The following is a 24509-nucleotide window of genomic DNA, read 5'->3' on the forward strand; positions in this document are numbered from 1 at the left end:
ACTGTCAAAGGCTGCTGGGGAGTCTGGTCTATCAAGCAGAGCAATAACTTTATTATTTTTGTGTGTTTGTTTTAAGAGACAAGGTCTTTCTCTGTCACCCAAGCTGGAGTGCAGTGACATGATTATACCTCACTGCAGCCTCCAACTCCTGGGCTCAACTGATCCTCCACCTCAGCCTCTGGAGTAGTTGGGACTACAGGCATGCACCACCATGCCCAGCTAATTTTTTCAGAAAATGTTTTTTAGAGATGGGGTCTCACTATCTGGCCCAGGCTGGTTTCAAACTCCTGGGCTCAAGCAATCCTCCTGCCTCAGCCTCCTGAGTAGCTGGGATCATAGGCATGAACCACCACACTCAACCAGAGAAATAACTTTAAAAACGAAGTCAGCTCCTGTCCTGAGCCTCCTCTGCTCAAATGCTACCCTAGTTCCCACATGACTCAGAGGAGAAGCCATAGTCCTTCCTGTGAGCTCTGAGATCCCTGCATGATCCCACCCACTTCCTACCACCTCTACCCCCTGCCACTTCTCTTACCTTGCCTCCTCTTACTCTTCTCCTCCCTTAGGCCCCTGCAGCCCCACTGGCCTCCCCTTTGCTTCCTGGGTGTGCTCCCCACCCCAGGGCCTTTGCACCTGCTCTTTCTTGCCCCAGATGTTTGCATGGCTCACCCCCTCACCTTCAGGTCTTGGTTTGAAGTCAAATTTTCCTTCTCTATCAGGCTCTCTTTGAGGCTTGGTGTCTCACCCAAGGATGCCTGGCTCCTTCCCTGCCTCGCATGGCATGCATCTTCATTTGACATACTGCATATGTTACTTAGTCATGTGTGGTCTGTCCCCCCCACCGGATATCAGCTCCATGAGGGCATGGACTTTCATCTTTTGTCACTCAGCACCAGGTGCATGGCAGGTACTCCACAGCGATTTGCTAATGGATCAGTTGGCTAGGGTTCGTGTGCCCCAGTTGGGCTCTGGGTTCCAAGTTGCACCAAGCTCTTATCTCAAAACAGCTGAAACACATCCACCACTTACTACTCTCAGGGTCTCTGTGGTCACCAGCCAAATCCAGCCATCATCATCTTAGATGGAAAATGCAACAGATCCAGAACTGGGCTCCCAATTTCCATTTTTACCCCTTCCCCTACATCCATTCTCTCGGACCAGGCCCAGAGATGTTTGCAAAATGTAAATCATATTGTCTTGGGCATTAAATCCTGCAGCAGGACCCCATCCCTGATTTAGTCCCCATTGGCCTTTGCCCACTCCGTCCCCATCCCCCATCTCCCCTATGCTTTTCCTATACACCTCTTTCCCAGCATGTGGGGCTTCCTCAGTTCTTCATCTCAGCCAAACGCCTCCTTACTGCCGGGTCTTTGTGCTTGCTGTTTCTGTTTCCTTGCACCCTCTTCCCAGGGCTCTTCATAGGATGGATTCCATTTTATCCTTGAGGTCTCAGATCTGATGCCATCAGCACACAGTGTCTTCTCTGTTGAAGAGAGAGCCCACCTACTCGCCTCTCTACATTCCAGTCACATTGCCCAGTTCTATTTCCTCCATACATTTGTCCCTACCTCAAATTTTCTTTATTCGTTCATTGCCTGTCTCCCCTTCTAGAGTATGACCTCCATGGAAGCCAGAGGCCTTGTTCTATATTGTTCACAGAGTACCCTGAGAACATAGTCAATAGCACATAGTAGGTGCTCAATAAATACTTTTTGGATGAATGAATGAATGATTGGACAATTGGGGTCATCCAACACATTGATGATTCATTACCATTCATAGCTGGCCTTTCACAACTTTGGCAGTGGCTGCTCAGGTAAGCCTAGGCTTGAGTTATGGATTGTCAAGCAGCCCTGCAGCTAAACGCCTGCCAACAGGCCTGGGCACATCTTCACATATGGATGGTAGGACAGGAGGATAAAATGCTGAATGATTTTTCTTTTTCCTTTCCTTTCCTTTTCCTTTTGTCTCCTCTCCTCTCCTCCCCTCCCCTCCCCTCCCCTTCCTTTCCTTTCCTTTCCCTCTCTTTCTTTCTCTCTCTTTCTTTCTTTCTTTCTTCCTTTCTTTCTTTCTTTCTTTCTTTCTTTCTTTCTTTCTTTCTCTCTTTCTTTCTTTCTTTCTCTTCCTTCCTTCCCCTTCCTTCCTTCCTTTCTCTCTCTCTTTCTTTTCTCTTTCTTTTCTTTTCTTTCTTTCATTCCCTCCCTCCTTCCTTTCCTTTTCCTTCCTTCTTTCCTTCCTTCCTTCCTTCCTTCCTTCCTTCCTTCCTTCCTTCCTTCCTTCCTCCCTCCCTCCCTCTCCCTCCCTCCCTCTCTCTCCCTCCCTCCCTTCCCTTCCTCTCTCTCCTTCCCTCTCTCTCTTCCTCTCTCTATCTTTGTCTTTTGATTTAGTGAATAATATAGGATCCTTGGCGAAGAAAGCATTCTTGACTAACTTCACAAGATTTGGGATACTCCTGTTCCATTCACTACATTACGCTAAAGACATCATGCTCTTTCCTCCTAGCTGCTGTGCGGAGAAACGGCCTACACACTGTGCCCACGGAGATGCAGTTTCTCGCCAGCACAGAAGCGTAAGTTATTGGTGAAATTTGTAGAGGAGACAGTGCTTGATTCAAGGAGACAATGAACAAGAATTCAGTGCCGCAAATCATTTTCCTCCCATCCCTGAATTTTTCTCCAAACGACCTAATGCCTAAGTTTCCACCATTCATCTCTGTGGCTTAAACATTAACCTCAACAGCCTCCTTTAAAAAAATGCAGACATGGAAAGTGTAGGGCAGTATATTAAATCCCTAAAGATCTGGTGAGATTGAGGATCACAGGTACTTTCCTCTTGCAAGAAGAGATCCAGAAGAGCAAGATAGCACACACTGCATGACACAAGGAGGAGAGGGGTGCAGGCAGGGTTAACAGTCCATACAGACAAGAAAATACCTTATAAAACAATAACAGCCCTTCACCCTACGTGACTTAGAAAGCATCTTCCCATTGATGTTGAAATCGCATTTAGTCTAGAGTATCCTTTGCATTATGGCAATGTAGTTAAGATCATAGGATTTGGAGTCGCAAACACCTGACTTGGAACTCTGGCCCTGCTCCATACTGGCTGTGTGAGATAATGAGGTAATGTAGATAGAGCAGGTTGGCTGGACCTTACATGTCCAGATGTTAGCACTTGTTATTATGGCATTGTGATCTCAATTTAACAGGGATGACACAACTGGGAGCCAAGCAATCTGCTCAAGACAGTGCTGGGCATTGATCTGGTCTATTTCATTCATTCAGCAAATATTTATTCAGAGCTTACGATGAGCCAGGCACTATTCTAGGGATGGAGATACAGCAAGGAACAGACAGAAAGCCCAGCCCTTATGGGTTTACATTCTAGTAGCAAGACACGGATAAGTGAATATAATCCATGGTTTGTTGGGTGGTGGATAAGCTTTGGAGGGAGATCAAAGCAGGAAGGAGGGTGGGGGAGGCGAGCTGGCAAGTGGGAAGGGGCAGTTTGAATGTGGGTAGTCAGGGAAGTCCTCACAAGAAGGTCGTGCTTGAGCAAATCTCTGCAAGAGGTGGGGAGTGGTGGGGGGTATCCATGGGAAGAGTGTTCTCAGCATGTGGACCAGCACATGCAAAGCTCCTGAGAGGTCAAAGAGCAGCCAGGAAGCCAGTGTGGCTGGAGAATCTCAGTTACTCGGGAGGCTGAGGCAGGAGAATCGCTTGAACCCGGGAGGCAGAGGTAGCAGTGAGCTGAGATCATGCCATTGCACTCTAGCCTGGGTGACAAGAGTGAAGCTGTGTCTCAAATAAATAAATAAATAAAAATAAACAAAATAAAATAAAATTGATAATGCTATATATGCTGTTTTGTAACCTGCTATTTCACTTTTTTCCTTCATTTCAGTCTGTTTCCAAATACCTATTTTACTTAATAGAGAATAGTGAACATCATATAATGCCATAATGTTGGCCTCAATAATGCCAAAATTATGATCTTTTAGTTATATACTTAAAAATTCTTAATGTCATTATTTCCCAAAACTCTTTAACTGTACAAGGAAAACAACCCAGAAAATAAAAAAGAAAAAAAATACGTAATTCCACTCCTGGGAAAGATATCAAAACAACTTGCATCTGTTTCTAGACTTTAAATATTTTTATATTCATGAAACCTAGCTATTTCTTTATTTCTATTTATTACTTATTAATTTTTTTTAGAGACAGTGTCTCACTCTGTCACCCAGGCTGGAGGGCAGTGGGGCAATCATAGCTCACTACAGCCTCAAACTTTTGGGCTCAATCAACCCTTCTGCCTCAGCCTCCCAGGTAGCTGGAACTACAGGTGCATGCCACAACGCCCAGCTGATTTTTTTTTTATAGAGATGGAATCTCACTATATTGCCCAGGCTGGTCTCAAACTCCTGTCCTCAAGCAATCCTTTGCCTTGGTCTCCCAAAGTGTTGGAGTTATAGGAGTGAGCCACCACGCCCATGAGGATTTATACAATAAAAAACTAAATGGTATTGTGGCATGCCTTTTCGCCGTAGTTTGTGAATGGACAACTTTCATCTTAATAAGCATCCATTTAATAGCTGCATTGGTGTTCCATCCAGGAAGAGAGTCATCTTTATTATCAGCCCCTTTTAGATGGACATTTAGACTGTTCTTCATTTAAATTATATTTAATGGCATGGTGAGTTCCCTTGTACCCACCCCTGAGACACTTGTCTATTTCTTTAGGATACATTCTTAGAGTAGAATATCTGAACTGTAGAGTTGCACCTTGTTACAGGTTTTTGATACCTGTGCCAAATTACCTTCTAGAAAGATCACTCAGCTCCCCAACCCCTGGGCAGTCCGTGGCCTGTTCTCCATGTGTTCTGAATGGCTTCTCTTTGGATTTGTTTAAAGCAAAGACCACCCTGGGGAGACGGAGGTTCCACTGGATCTGCTGGCGGACTCCAGGAAGGAGGATGAATATCGTGGGAACATCTGGAAGGGCTTCCTCATCTCTATCCCTTACTCAGCCAGCATTGGGGGCACAGCCACACTCACAGGCACAGCCCCTAACCTCATCCTGCTTGGCCAGCTCAAGAGGTAGAAAGCAGGGAGGGTTCTGCCACCAGCAGGGAGGGTTCTGCTCCTCCCCTCCTCTTCCCTCCTTCATTCAACATCCAGGGAATGTGTATTGAGAGCCTTCTCTGGGCCAGGCTCTGGGAACACAGCAATACACAAAATCCAGTGAGATCCCTGCCCTTGGGGAACTTCCATTCTGGCGGGAGAGACAGGCAATAAGTGAAAAAGCAAATGAATATAAAACATATCTGTGTGATAAGTTAGGAAAAAAATACGGCAGGGAAAGAGAGTAGAAGTGAGGAGAGTGGGGTGCTAGTTTATGTAGGTTGGTCAGGGACACCGGTTCTCTCTGATGGGCTGACATTTGAGCAGAGACCTAGAAGAGAATGAGCCACGTGGACACAGGAGGGAAAGGCATTGCCGACAGCGACAGCAGGGAGTAGCTCCTACAGGGCTTGGAGGTGGAGCTGTTCCTGGGGAGGTTCAGGGACCAGCAGGAATACCAGGGAGATGAAGAGCCTGGGGTGAAGGGAAGGTGAGAAGACATAAGGTGATAGTGGTAAGTGTTGTCTAAGAACTCCTGCTTTTCCTTCAAGTGAGATGCGGGTCATTGGAAAGGTGACAGCAGAGGAGTAACCCAGTGGGAGGCATGGGTCTGTGGCTGTCATGGCCTGAGAGAAGCCTTCCAACCATAAGCAGAGTCCCCCAGTGGAGTGGGCTCTGCTGGGAGCTAAAGTCCCCCCATCCCCGGAAGTGGTCAGCACTGACTGGGTGGCCGGTCAGGACATGAGGATAAGAGAAAGATGCTCCAACTGCACAACTTGCCGCTCCCATTATTTTAAGCCTCTGGTTTCCAAGATTTTAAAACTTCAGTATTTCAAGATCCTGTCTCTAAGACTTTTAGGTTCCAGGATTCCAAGGCAGGGTTTCCAAGATTCCTTGCAGTGGAGATGTAACATAGGTTCATTTAATTTACATAAATGCAAATGTAAGCATTTGGCCAACAAAGGGCACCAAAAAGTATTTGATATTCAACATGGCCGCAAATACTAGCCGACTTCTTTACCTGTTGCCCAACCAAAGAATCAAAAACACGTGGGGATGAAGGGAGGCCCTGCTGATCTCCCCGAGAGAGGTTTGCTATGTGTGCAACTGTCAGTAACATACACGTGAGTAATTACAGGTATTTTCACAAGAGATTTTAGTACACCCATGTTTGGCCTTGTGTTGATTTTAAACCTTAACCCCTGGATGAGATGAATTGCCAATACATTCCCAGATTCCAAAATGCTTTGATTTTAAGATTTGATGATGGAAACCAGTCATTGTCAACCATGAACTGGGAGAGGTGAAAAACAACCAAAAAAAAAAGAAGTCGTAGGTGTGTTTCACCAATTGATTTAAGCCCGCTGAGTTTTACTGCAAACCTTAGATGTCTTTTTATCTCTATCCCTTAAAGAAGGCTGTCTGTGCCTTCTGGTTTCAGCTCACTGACAGAAAAACCAGAAGCAAAGATGATCCTGCTTCCGGTGTGGGGAGTATCTAGGCTCAGCCCTTTAGTGTTCTGCGGAGGGGGAAGGTAGGCATTTGGTATTAGGGTTTGCTGGGACCCATCCCCAGGGCTGGACAGGAAGATGTGGGCTCTGGGGATGGAGAGCAGAGCCTAGGTTGAGGATGGGGAGAATTGGAGGGGAGCAGTTGTTGTCAAAGCGTTTTCAGACTGCCTGCCTGCCCTGATATGAGTAGGACTTTGTTCCAACCTGAAATGAAATTGGGGAAATTATATGTTTTTTATATGTTTATTTCATATTTATATTTTCTAAAATATATCTTATGTACATTTAAGTATATAATATATTAACATATAATACATAAAATATATAATGTTAACTATATATACAGTAAAAATATCAAATGTAGGATTTCAAGTTAATTACATGCAAATCTTATGCAACACAAGGGCTCAAATGTAGACCCTCTAGTGTAGGAAGAGGGGATTTAAAAGGAATGCTAGGTAATACGTGATTTTGATTCTCCAGCTGAGAACAGGAGAAGCCTTGGGAGACAGGAGAAGTGATTGCCCTGAGTGGTCCTTTAGCCCTTGTTGCCAAAATACATTTTATTGGTTTATTCTGATTATAAAATGATATTGACACATTAAAGAACATTTGGAAAATGTAGAAGAAATTTGAAATACCTTCAATCCCACTGTCGATATTTTAAGACTTTCTTCTAGACTTTTCTATGTCCATATATTAAATGTGCATATATTTAACGTTTTTGCCAGTATGCTCTTAATACAGTTTTATAGTCTGATTTTATCATTAAAATTTTTTAGAAAACATAATTTTTAGTGACTATGTATTATCTTATTTTGGGTGTACATACGTTAATCTTAAGCATTTAGATTGTTTTCATTTTATGATAATTATTATTTTGCTATTACAAATTATGTAACTGACCACACACTTGCTGATATTTTAATATTTTTAAAACAATATTTTTATTTTGTCTAATTATAGAGGTATACTTATTCATTGTAGAAAATACAGGTAGAGAAAAAGGAGGAAATAAAAACCACTTAGAATCCCACTATATAGAGTTTATTAATATTTTTGTTTGCTTATTTATTATATAATAACTTAATGTTTTGGTTTATTTACTTATTTATTTACCTAGAAATGTCCATGAGTGTCCACATACTTTTGTATACATCATTCTATAACTTACTTTTCCTCTTTTCAATCTAGCACTTATATTCCTGACCGCATTTCTGGTTTTTTGTTTTAAAGTTTATTTCTAGTAGTAGAATTTCTGGATAAAAGGATATGCACATTTTTAAGACTCTTACTGCATTTTACCAAATCCCTCTCCAGAAAAGAGTATTCTGGTGAACAAACATCAAGAATCTGCCTGTTTTTCCACATCTTCACCAGCACTAAGTGTTATTGCCCTTCATCCTTTCAGGCTTGATGATGTCTTAATAAAATTGAGATTAGACACCATTCAGCAGAGAAAGAACTCATCAACATCACCATTGCCTGGACAAAATGCCCAGGGTCTTTGAGCATGTATAATAAAGAGGGCAAAGGTTTCAGCCTGCAGATGTGTTATGCTTGACTCCCACATTCATTAAAAACATTTTCATGAATTGCCAACATTTAAACATCACATAATTTCAAGTAAAACCCAAACCTGGGCTTACTGGCCCTGCACTCTTGCATGGCAACCCTGGGGGAGCAAATAGCAGCTGACCCCTTTAATGAGCACGGCTCTCTTCAATTCACCATGGCCGGCCTGGCCTGTTTCACTCACTCAGGTACCTGTCTGGCCTCCAGGGGGCAGAGATTTTGACTGTAGCGCACCTATTGGTCCCATTGGGTCAGAAGCCAGCAGCCTCCAAAGAAGAGGAAAAAAGAGTGCTGCTATTAGAATAGGTGGAAAACAATGTTCCCAAGACTTCCATGGGACCCTCTCATTCCCCTCTTGACCCACTAATACTAGTACCGCCTGGTCTCGTGTGCCACTCCCCAAATGGGCATGGCTGCCCTTGGCCTGTTCTCATCTCCCACTGTTCTCCAGTTTCTTTCCACAGTGTGACGTGGTGAATTTCGGCTCCTGGTTCATTTTCGCCTTCCCTCTTATGCTGTTGTTCCTGTTGGCAGGCTGGCTCTGGATCTCCTTCCTGTACGGGGGACTGAGCTTCAGGTACCTCTCATTTTCTTCTTGGCAGGTAGAGTGGGGAAGCAGGGAGTGGCCCTTCTAACCTCAGCATCTGCCTATGAAAACTGAGGATGATTGTTATTTCATGTCGTATTCTCATTTCTTTCTTTTATGTATGTATGTATGTATGTATGTATGTATGTATGTATGTATTTAGTTTTACACACAGGGTCCTGCTCTGACACCCAGGCTGGGGTGCAGTGGCACAATCGTAGCTCATTGCAGCCTCAATCTCCCAGGTTCTAGTGTTCCTCTGGCCTCAGACTCCCAAGTAGCTGGGACTACAGGCGAGTACTACTGTGCCTGGATAATTTTTTTTTTTTTTAATCTTTTGTAGAGACAGGGTCTCACTATATTGCCCAGGCTGGTCTCAAACTTCTGGCCTGAAGCGATCCTTCCTGTCTTGGCCTCTCAAAGCTCTGGGATAATAGGTGTGAACCACCATGCTAGCCATATTCTCATTTCTTGACCTCCCAGGGATGTGAGGATTAAGTGAGAGGTGTGACCTGCCTGCCACACCCAGACCCTTTGTTGATGTCACATATTATTACTAATTATTAATAGTATTGTCTTTAAGGTAAACACTCTTGACCAGAGAAGAGGGGAGTGCACTATTTCCCATTTTACGGGGCCCTGATACAGAAGATAATCTGGGGAGGCATGAGGACAAAATATTAAATAACACCAAATCATATTATGGGAAATATGTCTTTATCAACTCTCATCACTCAGTCTACTTACGTTAAGGAGAAAGTCTCAGTTGGGTGCTAAAGAAACCATAATATCTAACATTTCCAAATCAACCTCTAAACAAAGAAAGAGCAAGCTTCAGACCCAGAGACTTGAGCCAGAAATGATGTCTAGCCAAAATATAATACTGGCACTTTGTTTTCCTATATTTATTTTGGTTACTTCAATTACTTTTTAATATAGTTATGTTAATTTGGATAGGCAACACATACATATGGTTCTCAAAAATCAAAACAACACTGAGAAGTATGCAGTGAGAACCCCTCTTCCCAACCATGGGCCTCTTCACCCATGATATCCTCCCAAACAAGCATCCACTTTTATTGGTTTCTTGTGTAATCTTTCAGAGTTTTCTTAAGCAAATATGAGCAGACATAGATATCTTTTTCTGGTGACAGGCCTGCCTGACAGATTTTAGTTTTTTATTTTATTTATTTACTTATTTATTTATTTAGACAAAGTCTCATTCTGTCACCCAGGCTGGAGTGCAGTGGCACCATCTCAGAGTGCAACCTCCACCTCCCAGGTTCAGGCCATTCTCCTGCCTCAGCCTCCAGAGTAGCTGGGACTACAGGCTCTTGCCACCTTGCCTGGCTAATTTTTTGTGCTTTTTTTTTTTTTTTTTTTTTTGGTAGAGATAGGAGTTTACTCTGTTGGCCAGGCTGGTCTCAAACTCCTGACCTCAAGTGAGCCACCCACCTCAGCCCCCTAAAGAGCTGGGATTACAGGCGTGAGCCACCCATGCCCAGCTGTTTTTTAATTTTTATTTTATTTTATTTTTTCTCTTTTATGTTGCAACTCTAGCTCAAAGGAAACAAGCATTTTTATAAGATACATTTCCAGAAGTGGGATTTCTGGATCAGAGAATAAACACATTTTTATTTTAATAGATATTGTCAAATCATTCTTCATAAAAATTTTACATGTTTCCTCTCCCATGCACAATGTATGAGAGTGTCTGCTTCCTTGCAGCAAAGTGGATTTTTGCCAATCTGATAAGAGAAAAATAACTTGCGTTTATTTTATGAAGGGTAACTTTAGGAAACTTTTCATAGATTTGGAAGCATATGAAAAGTTTGTTCATCGGTATTTTCTTTCCTGTGAATTGTGAAACCGTGTGTTCATATTTTTATACATTTTTTCAAATGGGTTGTTGGTCCTGTTCTTACTAGTTTCTGGTACGCTTTATATTTTGGAAAGATGAGTGCTTATTCTGCAATAGAAGCTACATTTTTTTCCTGATTTGTCTTTTGGCTTTGCTTATGGTGCTTTTCTCTCTAAAGAATTGTTTTAATTTTTTTTCAATCTTTTCTCACATAGTTTCTGAAATTTCAATTACAGCTTAGAAAGGTTTTCCTAATACAGGACTCATAAAAGAATAATCATGTTTTCTTCTAGTATTATATTTTTTACATTTAAACTTCTGATCTATTTGGAGTTCATCCTTATGGTACAGTGTGAAGTTTGGATTCAACTTCATTTTTTTTTTGTCCCAAATGTTCACCCAGTGTCCTAACACCATTTATGGACACACAACGTTTTACTATTTTGATGAAGTCAAATTTATCTATCTTTGGTGGCTTGTGCTTTGACGTCATATTGAAGAAACTGTTGCCTATTCCAAGGGCATGGAAATTTACCCCTGCCTTTTCTTCTGAGAGTTTTATGGCTTTAGCTCTAACAGTTAGGTCTTCAATCCATTTTGGGTTTAATTTTGTATATGGTGTGAGGTAGGGGTCCAGATTCGTTCTTTTCTACTTGGCTATCCAGTTTTCCTAGCACTATTTGTTGAAAAGCTATTCCTTCCCCCACTATTCAGTCTTGGTACCCCTGTCAAAAATCAATTGGCCATAAGTGGATGGGTTTATTTCTTGGCTCTCAATTCTGTTCCGTTGATCTATATGTCTGATGCCATTTACTGAATAGTCCATCTTTTCCACACCAATCTGAGATAGCAACTTTATCATAGACTAAATCCCCATTTGTGACTAAGTCTGTGTCTAGACTTTTTTGCTTTGTTCCATTGATTCCTCAGTTTATTCATGTGCCTGTTTGACCCACTCATGGATTTTAAGCCTGGGAGTCATATGATCAGATTCACATTTTTAAAGATCAACCAGGCTGTACATGGGGAGAACAACTGTATCAAAGGAAGACAGTTGCAGGGAGACCAGCCATCAGGCAGTTGCAGCCTCCTGGACAGAGAGGATGTGACTTGGTCAGGTGGTGGTGGTGGTTGTAGGTGAGAAGTTAGTTATACCTGCAGTGGACACTCCTAACCTCCCACTTTCTGTTTCAGGGGCTGGAGGAAGAATAAATCTGAGATAAGAACCACTGCAGAAAACAAGGCTCGAGCTGTAATTCGGGAAGAATACCAGAACCTGGGGCCCATCAGGTATATGGGGGTCCTTGGATTGAGGAAAGAGCTGAATCTTAAATGCTCAGGAAAGCTTCCTCCTGGCCTGGCCTTGGGCCCATGGGGGCTGAGCTCCAGGGGAATTCCAGGACCCATGGCCTGGGAGCCTAGAGGTGGAGAATGGGAAGTGGTTTACACAGTCAACCTCTTGCCCTGGTGCTGGGGTAGAAACCTGAGGACCAAAAAACCCCTCAGAATGTACTTACAGTGGGATCTGCTATCTTCCACCCAAGGCACCATTTCCCTCCCGGTACACAGAATACCTGACACTATCTCAGGTGGCTTCCAGGACCTTGTTTAATGCACATTTCCATATGGTGAAAATAATGGGTTCAGTAGGCCTGTGTTCAAGGACCAGCGGTGCCACTCATGTCCTGTGTGGCTTTGGGCATGGCACTAACCCTCTCTGGGCTCTGCTCTCCAGTCTTTGAAATGGGTACATTGGGTAACTAGCTCCTCCAACTCTTGGGAATCCTCTCTTTCCACCTCCATCCACCCTCTCCCCAGGTCTGTCCCCTCTCTGTGTCTTCTCCTCTCAGTATAGACAGACTGTGTGTTTTTATGTCTCTCTCTCTCTCTGTATGAATGCTCCTCTTTCTCTTTGCCTACTGCATTTCTGTCTGTTTTTCTTTCTGCTTTTTGGATTCTGTCTCTGTTTCTCACTTTCTTGATTTTCTGTAGGACCCTGGGAAACTCCTGGTGATAATGAAGCACGTGGTTTCGGGGAGGGGGTGACTTGAGGCTCAGGAAGGATCCTGAGGGAGCGTGGAAGTCCTCGGACAGGAATCATTTACAGTCCATTGGCGCCCCTCCTCTTGTTCTGGGCACTCCCTGGGGAGTGGATGACTTCAGCTTTCTTAGAGGCAGATCCTGGGCCCATTCACTCCCAGTGGGCAGCTGCCTGGGCCTGTGCCTGCTGCAGTCTGCCTGAAACCCAGGGTCACCATCATGCCTGCATGTCTGTGCCACAGGTTTGCCGAACAGGCCGTTTTCATCCTTTTCTGCATGTTTGCCATCCTCCTCTTCTCCCGGGACCCGAAGTTCATCCCTGGCTGGGCCAGCCTCTTCACTCCTGGGTGAGACTCTGGGGACCCACAGGGAGGAGTCCAACAGGGAGGATTCTGGGCTGGGCCACCTGGAGCTGGAGAGGCAGCATTGTAGCTGGGGAGACCTGCATCCAAGTTTCCATCTCTTGTCCCATATGATTATTAATAGCTCCCTCTTTCACTCTCAAAAGAGTTTAGGTTTGGGTGATAAAATATGACTTCTCATGTGTTGAGAGCTCTGGATTTGGAGTAGACTAAACTGGGTTAGAATTCTAGCTCTGCCACTTATGAGCTGCGTGACTGAGCAAATCGTTCATTCATTCAATCAACATTGATTGAGAACCTATTATGTGCTAAGCTGCAGGCTGGGTGCTGGGACACAGACAAAAGCGAGTAGTTAGACTACAAAATAACTGCATTGCAATGAGTGCTATGAAGGAAAGAGTGAGAGGGTTATGCTATAAAATAATAGAGCAGGGGCATTGACTTTGGACAGTTCTGGGAAGAGCCAAAACTTAGGAAGACTGCAGGTGAAAGCAGTGGAGATGCACTGGGAATGTCTACTGAATCCTGAGTCAGAACAAACGTAGCATGTTTGAGAAACTGAGAAAAGCCCAGTGGGACCGAGGCCTGGTGGGAAGGAAGGAAAGTGGGTGAGGAAGGGTAGGGGAGGGCCAGATTAGAGTGTCTTTTCGGGCATATTATGCATTTTGATTTTTTTTTTTTTCTGTGAGCAGTGGGCAGCCATTGGAGGGTTGTAAGCTACTCAACCTCTCTGTGCCTCAGTTTCCTAATCTGTAAAATATTGTAATAGTACATTTCTCATTGGCTTGTTATAAAGATAAATGAGTTAATACATGTCAAGTGATTAAAATGGCTCATAGAAAGAACTCAATAACTGTTAGCTATATTCATTAGGAAATGGGTAGTGGGGGCAAAAATATAGATGAGGAGAATAGTTAGGAGTTATAACATCATCTAGATGGCCCCTGTCTTTTTGGGCCAAATCTGGTCCGCCACTTGATTTTGAATGACTTTTACATTTTTTAAACGGCTGTGGAAAAATCAAAAGGCAATGTCTTGTAATGCACGAAAATTATATGAAATTCAAATTTCAGTGTCTGCAAATAAAGTTTTATTGACACACAGCCACACCTATTCAATTATATATTGTCTATGGCTGCTTTCACACTCCAATATGAAATGTGAGTCCAGACAAACACCATGTGGCCTGCAAAGCCAAAATACTTACTGTGTGGCTTTTTACGGGAGACATTTGCTGACCCCTGGCTGGGGGATGGCTTCAGTGAGGGTGGCAGCAGTGACGATGTAGCAGTCAAGATATCATTCAAAGTTAAATGTGGGACTTGCGCTGGGTTGGTTTGGGGGGTGTGAATGAAAGGAGTGCCTGTATGAATGGTGGTTAGTTGGAGAAGAATATTTTTTAGTGGACTGGGAATGGCTTATTCATAATTCTATTTTGGACTTGGTTTAGACTTTTCAAGCTCAATAGCCAGTTGGATATGCAAGACTGGAGCTTAGAAGAGATGTTTAGGTTGCATACATAAATCTGGGAGTTGCTGTATAAATTTGGGAGTTAAATCCATAGTAATCAATGGGCTCAGCTATGGAAAGTGTTTAAGGAGAGTATAGAAGACCATGAGGAACCCCAGCACTTGGGAGCTGGGGAGAGGAAAGTGAGTTTACTAGAGAAACAGAAAGATGGTAAGTGAGGTAGAAGGAAAACTTAGAGCTATGGACCAGCAAAAGCCAAAAAGAGGGGAGTGTTTTAAGAAGTGTGAGTGGGCACCGTGTCAAATTCTGGTGTGGGTGGGAACATGATTAAATAGAGATGAATCTGCTGGATTTGGTGAAATCTGATTATTTCGATTAGCCCCATCCAAGAGAGATATAATGTGAGCCACATATCTATTTTAAGTTTTTTGGTAGCTACATTAAAAAGGTGAAAAACAGATGAAACTAATATGAATAATATATTTTATGTATAAATTATTAGTGAGATATTTGGCATTCTTTTTTTCATGTGAAATCATCAAAATCTTGTGTGTATTTTACATTTAAAGCACATGTCAGTTTGGTCTTGCCACATTTCAAATGCCCACTAGTCCACAGGTGGCTTGTGGCTACCATACTGGACAGTGCACAATCCAGATATCTCACCCTCTGGGCCTCAACCTCTTCCCTGGTAAAATGGGTGACATAAATTCTGATCTCCTGAAGGTTGTTATAAGCAAGAAACAATATAATTTCATAAAGCCATGAAGCTGTCATTGCTCTTACCATTTTTTTTATTTTTCCAAAATGTAGATGCTTTATTTTTTTCAGATGCAAAATGAGCATTATAAGCATTTCAACAATACAGAAAATGTGAAAAGTCAGCCAAATCTCAGTCTCTAATTCTGATATACATCTTTCCTGACTTTTAAAAAATGCCTATCTGAGAACTGTTCTACATTGTGATCGCGCTGTTATCAGCCTATATACATTTGTCAAGACTTGTTAAACTATACCCTTAAAATGGGTGCTTTTTATTGCATGTTAATTACACCTCAATGAAACATATGCCAATTGGCTTTTAGAACTCTATTAAAAAGAAGATTTTTTTTAACAGAAACGTGATCACATCGACATATTATTTGTAATCTGCTTTTTAATTTTGTATAGAATTTCAAAAGTTATGCATATTCATAAAAATTCAAACAATGCTGAATTGTAAAAGAATAAGTTAATGGCTCTTTATCCACTTTATGTCCCACTGCCCAGAGATGATCGCAATGAGCAGTTTGGTGTGTGACATTCCAGGTATGCACACATATCTTCATACATACACACATACAAATATGTATACATGTAACAAAAGACTGTAAAATATAATAATATGATCATGGACAACTTGCCATTTTGAACTTACTTCATTCTTTTTTTTAAATTTTATTTTCTTGGACTCAGGTCACAACTTCATTCTTTTAAAACACCACATAGTACTCTACAGAATGGGAGCACTTTGATTTATTTAACCAATTCCTTATTAGATTGTGTTCAATGCTTCAAATACAAACTTTTAAAATAAAATTTACAGGGTATCTTGGTTGTATTTCTATGTCAATACATAGAGATTGACATTATCTTATCTTTTTTTAAACAGATGCAATGTACTTCATAATATGAATGGAACATAATTTCTTTAAATGTGTCTATCAAAAATCTTCCAACTTTTTTTACTCTTATCAATAATGAACATCCTTGCACATAATCTGTGTACAAAAGTACGACTATTTCTCAAGGTTAAATACCTAGAAGTAGGATAACTGGATCAAAGGGTATTTACATGTAAAATTGGAAACATGTTGCCAAATGCCCTAGGAGGTTAAACTGGTTTATTCTTTCACTAAGGGCGTATGTTCCCAATGCCCTCACCAGTTTTACTCCCCTTTTCAAGTCTTGCCTGTTGGCAGATGAATGGTATACCATTAGTGTTTTGATCTGCATTTCTCTGATTATAATGATATTGACCATCTCTTCCAACTTCTTGTCTGTTTGAATACTCTCCAAATGTGTGAGTGGAAAGAGCTCTGGTTAGCAGTGAGCTCTAGGCTTCATTGAACTTGGAGCCAGAACAATCTGAGTTTAAGGCCAGGGTCTACAGAATGGCAACACTTCGATGTATTTAACCAATTCCTTATTGAATTGTGTCCAATGCTGAAAATAAAAACTTTAAAATTTACAGGGTATCTTGGTTGTATTTGTATGTCAGTTTAACAAAATGACTTGCTCAGGGTCTGGCCTTGAACAGGTTGTTTCTGCTCTTTGACCCTCTGATTCTCCACCTGAAATGGAAAGTGCCTGCCCCGAGGGCTTAATGTCTCCCCTAAAGGACACATTGTGGATGCTTGAAAGGTGACAGTCAGGTTTTGAGGGGCCATGAGGCTGGGTCAATCTGGGTTCCACTGGTGTGAGTGGGCTGTATCTCAATGTGGTCAGCTGCCCATCCCAGGAGGGATTCAAGCACAAGCTGAACAAAGGCAGGGTTCTCACAGGAGTCCCGGTGAGGGTGATTTATGGGGGTTCCAAGGATTCCAATATTCTGCGGCCCTCAGATTCTCCCCTCTTTGGTCGAGTCCCTCTTCCTAGGGTCCTTGAGTTGGGAGGATAAGCATTTGCTTGGGCGCAAGCAGCATCTAAATGCCCCTGGGGAGCTGTGAATGAAGAGCTTTGCACCATGCTTAGTGCATTGCAGGACAGAATCCAGTGGCCCAGCCTCCAACAATGGCCCCTTCACAGCAGGCCTAATTCCCTTCCACAAATCCTCCGTTACAAATCTGCCAAACCTCGGCCCACTGAGATGCCCAGGGTCACATGCTTTGGGGCCTTCTCATTGTAGGTTTCTTTCTGATGCCGTCACCGGCGTGGCTATTGTCACCATCTTGTTCTTCTTCCCGTCCCAAAGGCCCTCTCTCAAGTGGTGGTTTGACTTCAAAGGTAAGGTGGTCAAGGCTGGGGTCTTGGTGGGCTCAGTGAGGACTGCGACGTGGAGTGTGGTCATCAAGGGCCTGGAACCCCCCACTGCACTAACCACGTGGTCCTTCCTGCTTCTCCTTTCACTGTCTGAACCGTTGCCTTGTCTGGGGACAGGGGTTAGCAACTACAGTCTTCAGACCAAATCCAGGCAGCTGTCTGTTTTTGAACAGACTGTGAGCTAAGCACAGTTTTCAGATTTTTAACTGGTTGAAAAAAAAATCAAAAGAAAAACATTTCAGGACATGTGAAAGTTACATGAAATCTAAATTTCAGTGTCCGTGTATCAAATTTTGCTTTCCCCTAAGGAACCTGTGGAAATTTATTTTCTTTAATTATGTTAGTACCTACACAATAGCCTCAATTTTGCCTCTTGGCCCACGAAGCAAAAAATGTTTAGTTTTCTTGCCCTTTGCAGAAAAATGACCCCTTGGCCCAAAGCAGGAGTTGCACGTTGGCTGCCCAAGGAGCCACGTATGGAAAACACAAGCTGGGTTTCAACTGTATAGGAAGTGTTGGGGACTGAGGAGAAACTGCCTGAAGGCATTCCGATTCCATTTTTTAAAAAATCGCTGAGTACCTCTAAACAAAATGCCATAGACTGTGGCCTTCAGATTGCCAGCTTGCGACTTCCTCTGGTGTCCAGCAGATGTCTGCCAGAAGGTGACGCCAACACCTGAGGCTGCCACCTGGGGCAGTTGGCTGAGCTCCTCCGGAGTCAGGAAATAGGGACCATAATCAAACTATTTTCTATTGTTGAGAAAAATAGAGTCACTCAGGATAGCCCTAGCCATGGAAGAGTCGGGGTTTGAGTGTGGGGAGTATAGTGTATGTGTCCTGTAGGAAGATGAGGATTTTACAGGCTCCATAAACAGTTCTTTCTTTCTTCTTCTTTTTTTTTTAATGGGGTCTCACTCTGTCACCCAGGCTGGGGTGCAGTAGCGCCATCACAGCTCAGTGCAGTCTCAAACTCTTGGGCTCCAGTGAACCTCCCACCTCAAACTCCCAAGAAGCTGGGATTACAGGTGTGAGCCACCTCGTTTGGCTAATTAAAAGAAAAAAAAAATTGTAGCAGCTGGGCATGGTAGCTCACACCTGTAATCCCAGCACTTTAGGAGACTGAGGCGGGTGGATTGCTTGAGTCCAAGAGTTTGAGACTAGCCTGGGCAACATGGAGAAACCCCATCTCTACAAATAATACAAAAAAAAAAAAAAGTAGCTGGGCATGGTGAGGCATGCCTGTAGTCCCAGCTACTTGGAAGGCTGAGGTGGGTGAATCGATTGAGCCTGGCAGGTCAAGGCTGCAGTGAGCTCTGATGGCACCCACTGCACTCTAGCCTGGGTGACAGAGTGAAACCCTGTCTCAAAAAAAATTTTTTTTTTTGTAGTAACGGGGGTCTCACTACATTACCCAGGCTGGCCTTGAACTCCTGGCCTCAAGTGACCCTCCCATCTCTGCCTCCTGAAATGTTGGGACAACAGGCATGAGCCACCATGTGTGACCCATAGACAGTTCCTGTAGCATAGCTGGACCTCAGGGAGGCTGGAACTGGGCCTAAGGAGGCTTAGCTGTGGGCCTGCGTACTCTGCAGTTGAACAGGATTCAGCTTTTCTCCATTTCTGCTTCTCTTCCAGTCAGTCTTCCAACTGGCTGTTCTCATCATTCCCTCTGTATATAATTTCTTAACCTTTTCCTAGTTTCTGCTGTTTGTTAGGTTTTGTACCTTTATAGTTTCTGCTTCATTTTAGTCTCTACTTTTGTTCCCTTATAGTGTCTGATCCCCGTGGCTTCTGCTAACTCCACTTCCTCATGTTTTCTATTCCCTGTGGCATCGCCTCTCACACTTTCTGCCCCTTCCTGGCTTCTTCCATCTGATGGCGGCCACTTCTTCATGGTGTCCAACTGCTCCCTTGAGCCTCTGCTTCCCCTGAGCCTCTGTGTCCTCACAGTATCTGTTTCCTCCTGGCTTCTGCTTCCTCACCCAACTTCAGCCCAATCATGCCCCCTGTGTGTCATGCGGCCTCTCTGTTCATTCTTTCACCTTCAGGTGTCACTTCTCTTCGCCCAGTGGGTCTCTGTTTCCCATTGATGCATCTGTAAGATGTAAGAGTCGGGTTGGTTCAGCTTGTTGTTCTTTGGGCAGATTTCCTCCCACAAGGCTACTTCACAGCCTCATAGATCCCTGGCCAGCCTATGGATCAGCTGCCCTTGGTCAGGTTCCCAACCATGGTTCTGGCACCTGGGGGTGAACTCACAATGCCCAGGGCTTTCTCTCAGCTGGGGCCATGGGGAAGGTCCTATTGTTACAGGGCAGGGAGCCCCCAGATTGGGGCTTAGTCTGGGAGGGTTCTTGGCTTCTTCATCCAGGAAGGAATTCCAGGGCAAGCCAGCGGTGTTAGACAGCAACTTTTATTGAAGCGGCAGTGCACAGCAGCAGCAGAGGCTCTGCTCCTTGTGGAGTGGGGCTACCCCATAGGCAGTGTGCCCAGAGTAGTAGCTCAGAGGCAGTGCTGCAGTCATATTTATATGTACTTTTAATTATATGCAAATTAAGGTGTAGTTTATGCAGAAATTTCTAGGATAAGGGTGTTAACTTTTAGGTTGTTGAGTCATTGCCATGAAAAGGGATGGTAATTTCCGGGTGTTGCCATGGCAATGGTAAACTGACATGGTATACTGGTGGGCATGTCTTATGGAAAGCTGCTTCCACCCAGGACCTGTTTTGGCTGGTCCTCAATTTGGTCTGGTGCCCAAGCCCCACCCCTGGAGTGAGTCCCGCCTCCTACTTTACTATGACACAGCTGACTGGCATCCCAGCTCTGCTACTACTTTTCTGGGTGACCTCAGGGAGGCTCCTATATTCTCCGAGCCTTGCTTTCTCACTTAGAAAATGAGGGAGTCCCTTAGATGCCTTCCACCTCTGGCTTTTACTGACTTTATAGATCAGGGGTTGCAAACTCAACTGCCTACAGGGAGGTAACACTTATTTTATATATAAGATATATATTCATATGTTTTATAAATATATAATCTATAAAAATATATAATATATAATATATAATATAGATTATATGTAATATATATATATATTTTTGACCTATGTTTGTCTCCAGATGGAAGGTAACATTTATATGCAGCAGATTGAGTTCAGGAAAATGTGTCTCAAGAAACATATGGCCCTCCTTGTCAATCTTTCCTTTCCCATTTTTGAAACAGAGAACAGTTTCCTTATTATACAAAGGGAGACAACAGCTGAGGTCAGTAAGAAGTGGTGAGAGGCCGGGCGTGGTGGCTCACACCTGTAATCCCAGCACTCTGAGAGGCTGAGGTGGGTGGATCACCTGAGGTCACGAGTTTGAGAGCAGCCTGGCCAACATGGCGAAACCCTGTCTCTAATACAAAATACAAAAATTATCTGGGTGGGTGGTGCATGCCTGTAACCCCAGCTACTTGGGAGACTGAGGCAGGAGAATTGCTTGAACCTGGGAGGTGGAGGTTGCAGTGAGCCAAGATCATGCCACTGTATTCCAGCCTGGGTGAAAGAATAAGTCTGTCTCAAAAAAAAAAAAAAAAAAAAAAAAAAAAAGAAGTAGTGACAGCCTCAGTCTTGTCGCAAGGCAGAGTCTGTGGAAAACTGGTGAGCCAATCCCCACTTAAATTAAAGGGGGCAGATATTACTTAGTTTTCACTGATTGTACCCATGCAGGAAAACAGAACTAGTTTAGTCAGATTTGCTGATTTTTCAAAAGAAGCCAAAAATCTAGATTGTTATGTGGAATCTCCCTGGTTTTAAATATTGGCAACTCATTAAAGTTGAAAAACAAATACTATGTGGGCCAACCACAGTAGCACTAAAACACGTGTGTTGAGTCTGGTCCATGGAATGCCAATGTGTGCCCTTAGCCCAGGGGTCTTTGAACTGGAGTTTCCAGCATTGCCCAGAGGGTGGGGAGGGAACTCCATGAGCACTGCCTGTCCTTTGGCCACCAGTGACCCTGTGCAGACTTGGCTGATGTGATACTTTCTGGTATTTAACACTAAAGACTTTTGTGGAGTCTTATATTGTGGTCAGTAAGTTTCCAAAGAGAGTAAGTGACTTGTTCAAGGTCACACTGCTCATTAAAAAGAGTCAGGGCCAGGTGTGGTGGCTCACACCTGTAGTTCCAGCTACTTGGGAGGCTGAGGCAGGAAGATTGCTTGAGAAGTTCAAGGTTGCAGTGAGCTGTGATGGCGCCACTGCACTCCAGCCTGGGCAACAGAGTGAGACCCTGCCTCAAGAAAAAAAAAAAAAGAGGGGGAGAGAGAGACAAAGAGAAAGAGAGAGAGGACCTAGAACCAGACATTCAAGCCAGCCTTGATTTTCTTCTTATACTCACCCCACTATTCTTTTATGGGTCTGAGTTGCACTTGCGTTTCTCACCCTTTGTGGTCATTCAAATATTGATTGAGTGCCTACTATGTGCTAGGCACTGTGCTTGTGGTGGAAAAGTAGTTGATGATGATGGTGATGATGATGATGATGACGACTTCTCTTTCCTCTTTGTCAACTAGCTGTTCCTCTAGAGAGCTTCGTGACTCACTCCATCACTTCATTCAGGGCTCTGTCCAAATGCCACCTCCTGAGAAACCTTCCCTGACTGCACCATCTAGAAAATCTCCCTCCTGTGTTACTCTTTATTCATTTACCTTATTTTATTTTTCTTCATAGCACATGAAATTTCTTGACATTATTTATTTATTTTTTAAGACAGGGTCTTGCTCTGTTGCCCAGGCTGGAGTGCACCCACACAGTCTCAGCTCACTGCAACCTCTGCCTCCCGGGTTCCAGCGATTCTCATGCCTCAATCTTCCAAGTAGCTGGGATCATAGGCACCCACCACCATGCCCAACTAATTTTTGTATTTTTAGTAGAGATGGGGTTTCACCATGTTGGCCAGGCTGGTCTTGAACTCCTGACCTCAGGTGATCCACCCACCTCATCCTCCCAAAGTGCTGGAATTACAGGCATGAGCCACCATGCCCGGCCAGTATATTTATTTGTTTATCACCTGACTTCCCCCCGGAATATAAGTTCTCCAAGGAGACGAATTTTCTCTGTTTTGGCCATTTCTGTATCCTGAGAGCCCAGAAGAGTGTTTGACACATGGCAGGTACTCGATATATATTTGCTAAATAACTGGCCAAGGACTTGCTCTGGGCAAGGCCCTGGGATGAGTCCTTGGCACAGAGGGACCATTTCATCTTTCCAGTAAGTCTCTGAGGGAAGTGCTGTTACCCCATTTTGCAGAAGAGGAAATCGAGGCTCACAAAGGTAGTGACACTGGCCCAAATCACACAGTTGGGGCACAGCAGAGCCAGGATTCAAGTCTAGTTTAAAGCTTGTGCCTTTAGCTACTGCTATAGACAGCCAGCGAATATCAGGTTGAGCTGCAGTGGGAAATCCATGTAGTCAGAGATTGTGCTTATGAGAAATAGCAGCAAAGGAATGGTTGGATGGGAAAACAATAAAAACCATGGTAGCTAACATTAACTGAGCACTTGGCATGTGACAGACAGTCTGATACGCGCTCGCCATTTAATCTGCATTACATGGGACCCTGCTCAAGGCCTTCTTCCTTCCTCTGTCCCATCCACCCTTACCTGCTGTGTGGGGTGAGTCACTTCACTTTTTCAGACCTTTTGTACTTCTTTAATGAAATATTTTATCACCTGAAGGCAGAGGGCTGGGCCACCTGCCATGTCTGGTTGCCTTGTCCAGTTCTGGGCTTAAGTGTATGTTGCATTTGGCCCAAGAATCCCCTCAAGGTATATGACACCTGCACCACATGTAGATACCATGGGCTGCATGCACCTGTGGGCTGCATGCACCTGTGGGCTGCATACACCTGTGGGCTTCATACATCGGTGGGCTACATACACCTGTGGGCTTCATACACCTGTGGGCTGCATACACCTGTGGCCACATACACCTGTGGGCTGCATACACCTGTGAGCTACATACACCTGTGGGCTGCATACACCTGTGGGCTTCATATACCTGTGGCCACATACACCTGTGGGCTGCATACACCTGTGGGCTGCATACACCTGTGGGCTGCATACACCTGTGGCCACATACACCTGTGGGCTGCATACACCTGTGGGCTGCATACACCTGTGGGCTGCATACACCTGTGACCACATACACCTGTGGGCTGCATGCACCCATGGACTGCATACACCTTTGGGTTTCATACACCTGTGGACTCCATACACCTGTGGGCGGCATACACCTGTGGGCGGCATGCACCTGTGGGCGGCATACACCTGTGGACTGCATACACCTGTGGGCAGCATGCACCTGTGGGCGGCATACACCTGTGGACTGCATGCTTGCTGGTAGAGGGATTTTATTAAGTAGCTTTTATTATCTTTATTTCCTGACTATAAAATCTTGTTTTAGGTAAACCACTGTGTAACATTTGGAAAAAGCTCAAAAGGAGAAGCAAAATGTCCATAACTGCTTGACCAGGAACTGGAAGATGGCAAACTGCCTTAAAGGAGTCAGACCCATCCTCCCTGCTTCCCTGGTCACAGTCTGCCAAGAAAAGTCCTATTTCAGGAGTGATTTACCCCACACCAGGCATGGGTCTAAGTGTGTCATATACATTATTTGACAAATATTTACAGAGTAACCATCAGGTGTCAGGCACTGTTCTAGACCCTGGGGATGCAACTATCAGCTAACTGGAAATGCCTCATCTCCCTGCAGATCCATCATTGTCCTGGTTGGTGTTCACAGGAACCCCCCTGGTTCTGTAATGTGCCATGTGCTGGCTGAGGAAATGGGCTCAGGGAGGCAAAGTCACTTGTCAAGGGCACGCAGTGAGCCAAGACTGAGGAGGGTCTGTCTCCAAGCCTATGCCCCCAACCCAGGGATGTCACACTACTAGCCACGTGCCAGGTCCAACCCACCACCTGCT

The 24509-nt window shown here is 44.0% G+C and overlaps 1 protein-coding gene and 1 long non-coding RNA gene across 6 annotated transcripts in view; one reads left to right on the plus strand and one right to left on the minus strand.

Moving 5' to 3' along the window:
- Window positions 1-24509, plus strand: part of SLC13A3 (solute carrier family 13 member 3) — a 91741-nt gene that overhangs the window by 49011 nt on the left and 18221 nt on the right. For both annotated transcript variants that reach the window (XM_050806486.1, XM_050806485.1), the window contains exons 4-9: window positions 2503-2569; window positions 4911-5096; window positions 8658-8783; window positions 11848-11943; window positions 12936-13040; window positions 17413-17510. In XM_050806486.1, coding sequence (XP_050662443.1) covers window positions 2503-2569; window positions 4911-5096; window positions 8658-8783; window positions 11848-11943; window positions 12936-13040; window positions 17413-17510 — 678 coding nt within the window. The remainder of the gene's footprint in view (window positions 1-2502; window positions 2570-4910; window positions 5097-8657; window positions 8784-11847; window positions 11944-12935; window positions 13041-17412; window positions 17511-24509) is intronic.
- Window positions 23391-23927, minus strand: LOC126963897 (uncharacterized). 4 transcript variants are annotated; one of them, XR_007729249.1, is made up of 5 exons: window positions 23837-23927; window positions 23735-23802; window positions 23601-23667; window positions 23501-23567; window positions 23391-23466 (listed from the first exon to the last, which is right to left on the minus strand). It is a non-coding gene; the product is annotated as an uncharacterized LOC126963897 (long non-coding RNA). The 4 variants fall into 4 exon arrangements; XR_007729250.1 differs by lacking the exon at window positions 23601-23667 and having other exon boundaries at window positions 23501-23600; XR_007729248.1 differs by lacking the exon at window positions 23601-23667 and having other exon boundaries at window positions 23501-23600; window positions 23685-23802.

Source organism: Macaca thibetana, chromosome 10, assembly GCF_024542745.1.
Source record: "Macaca thibetana thibetana isolate TM-01 chromosome 10, ASM2454274v1, whole genome shotgun sequence".
Lineage (NCBI taxonomy): Eukaryota > Metazoa > Chordata > Mammalia > Primates > Cercopithecidae > Macaca > Macaca thibetana.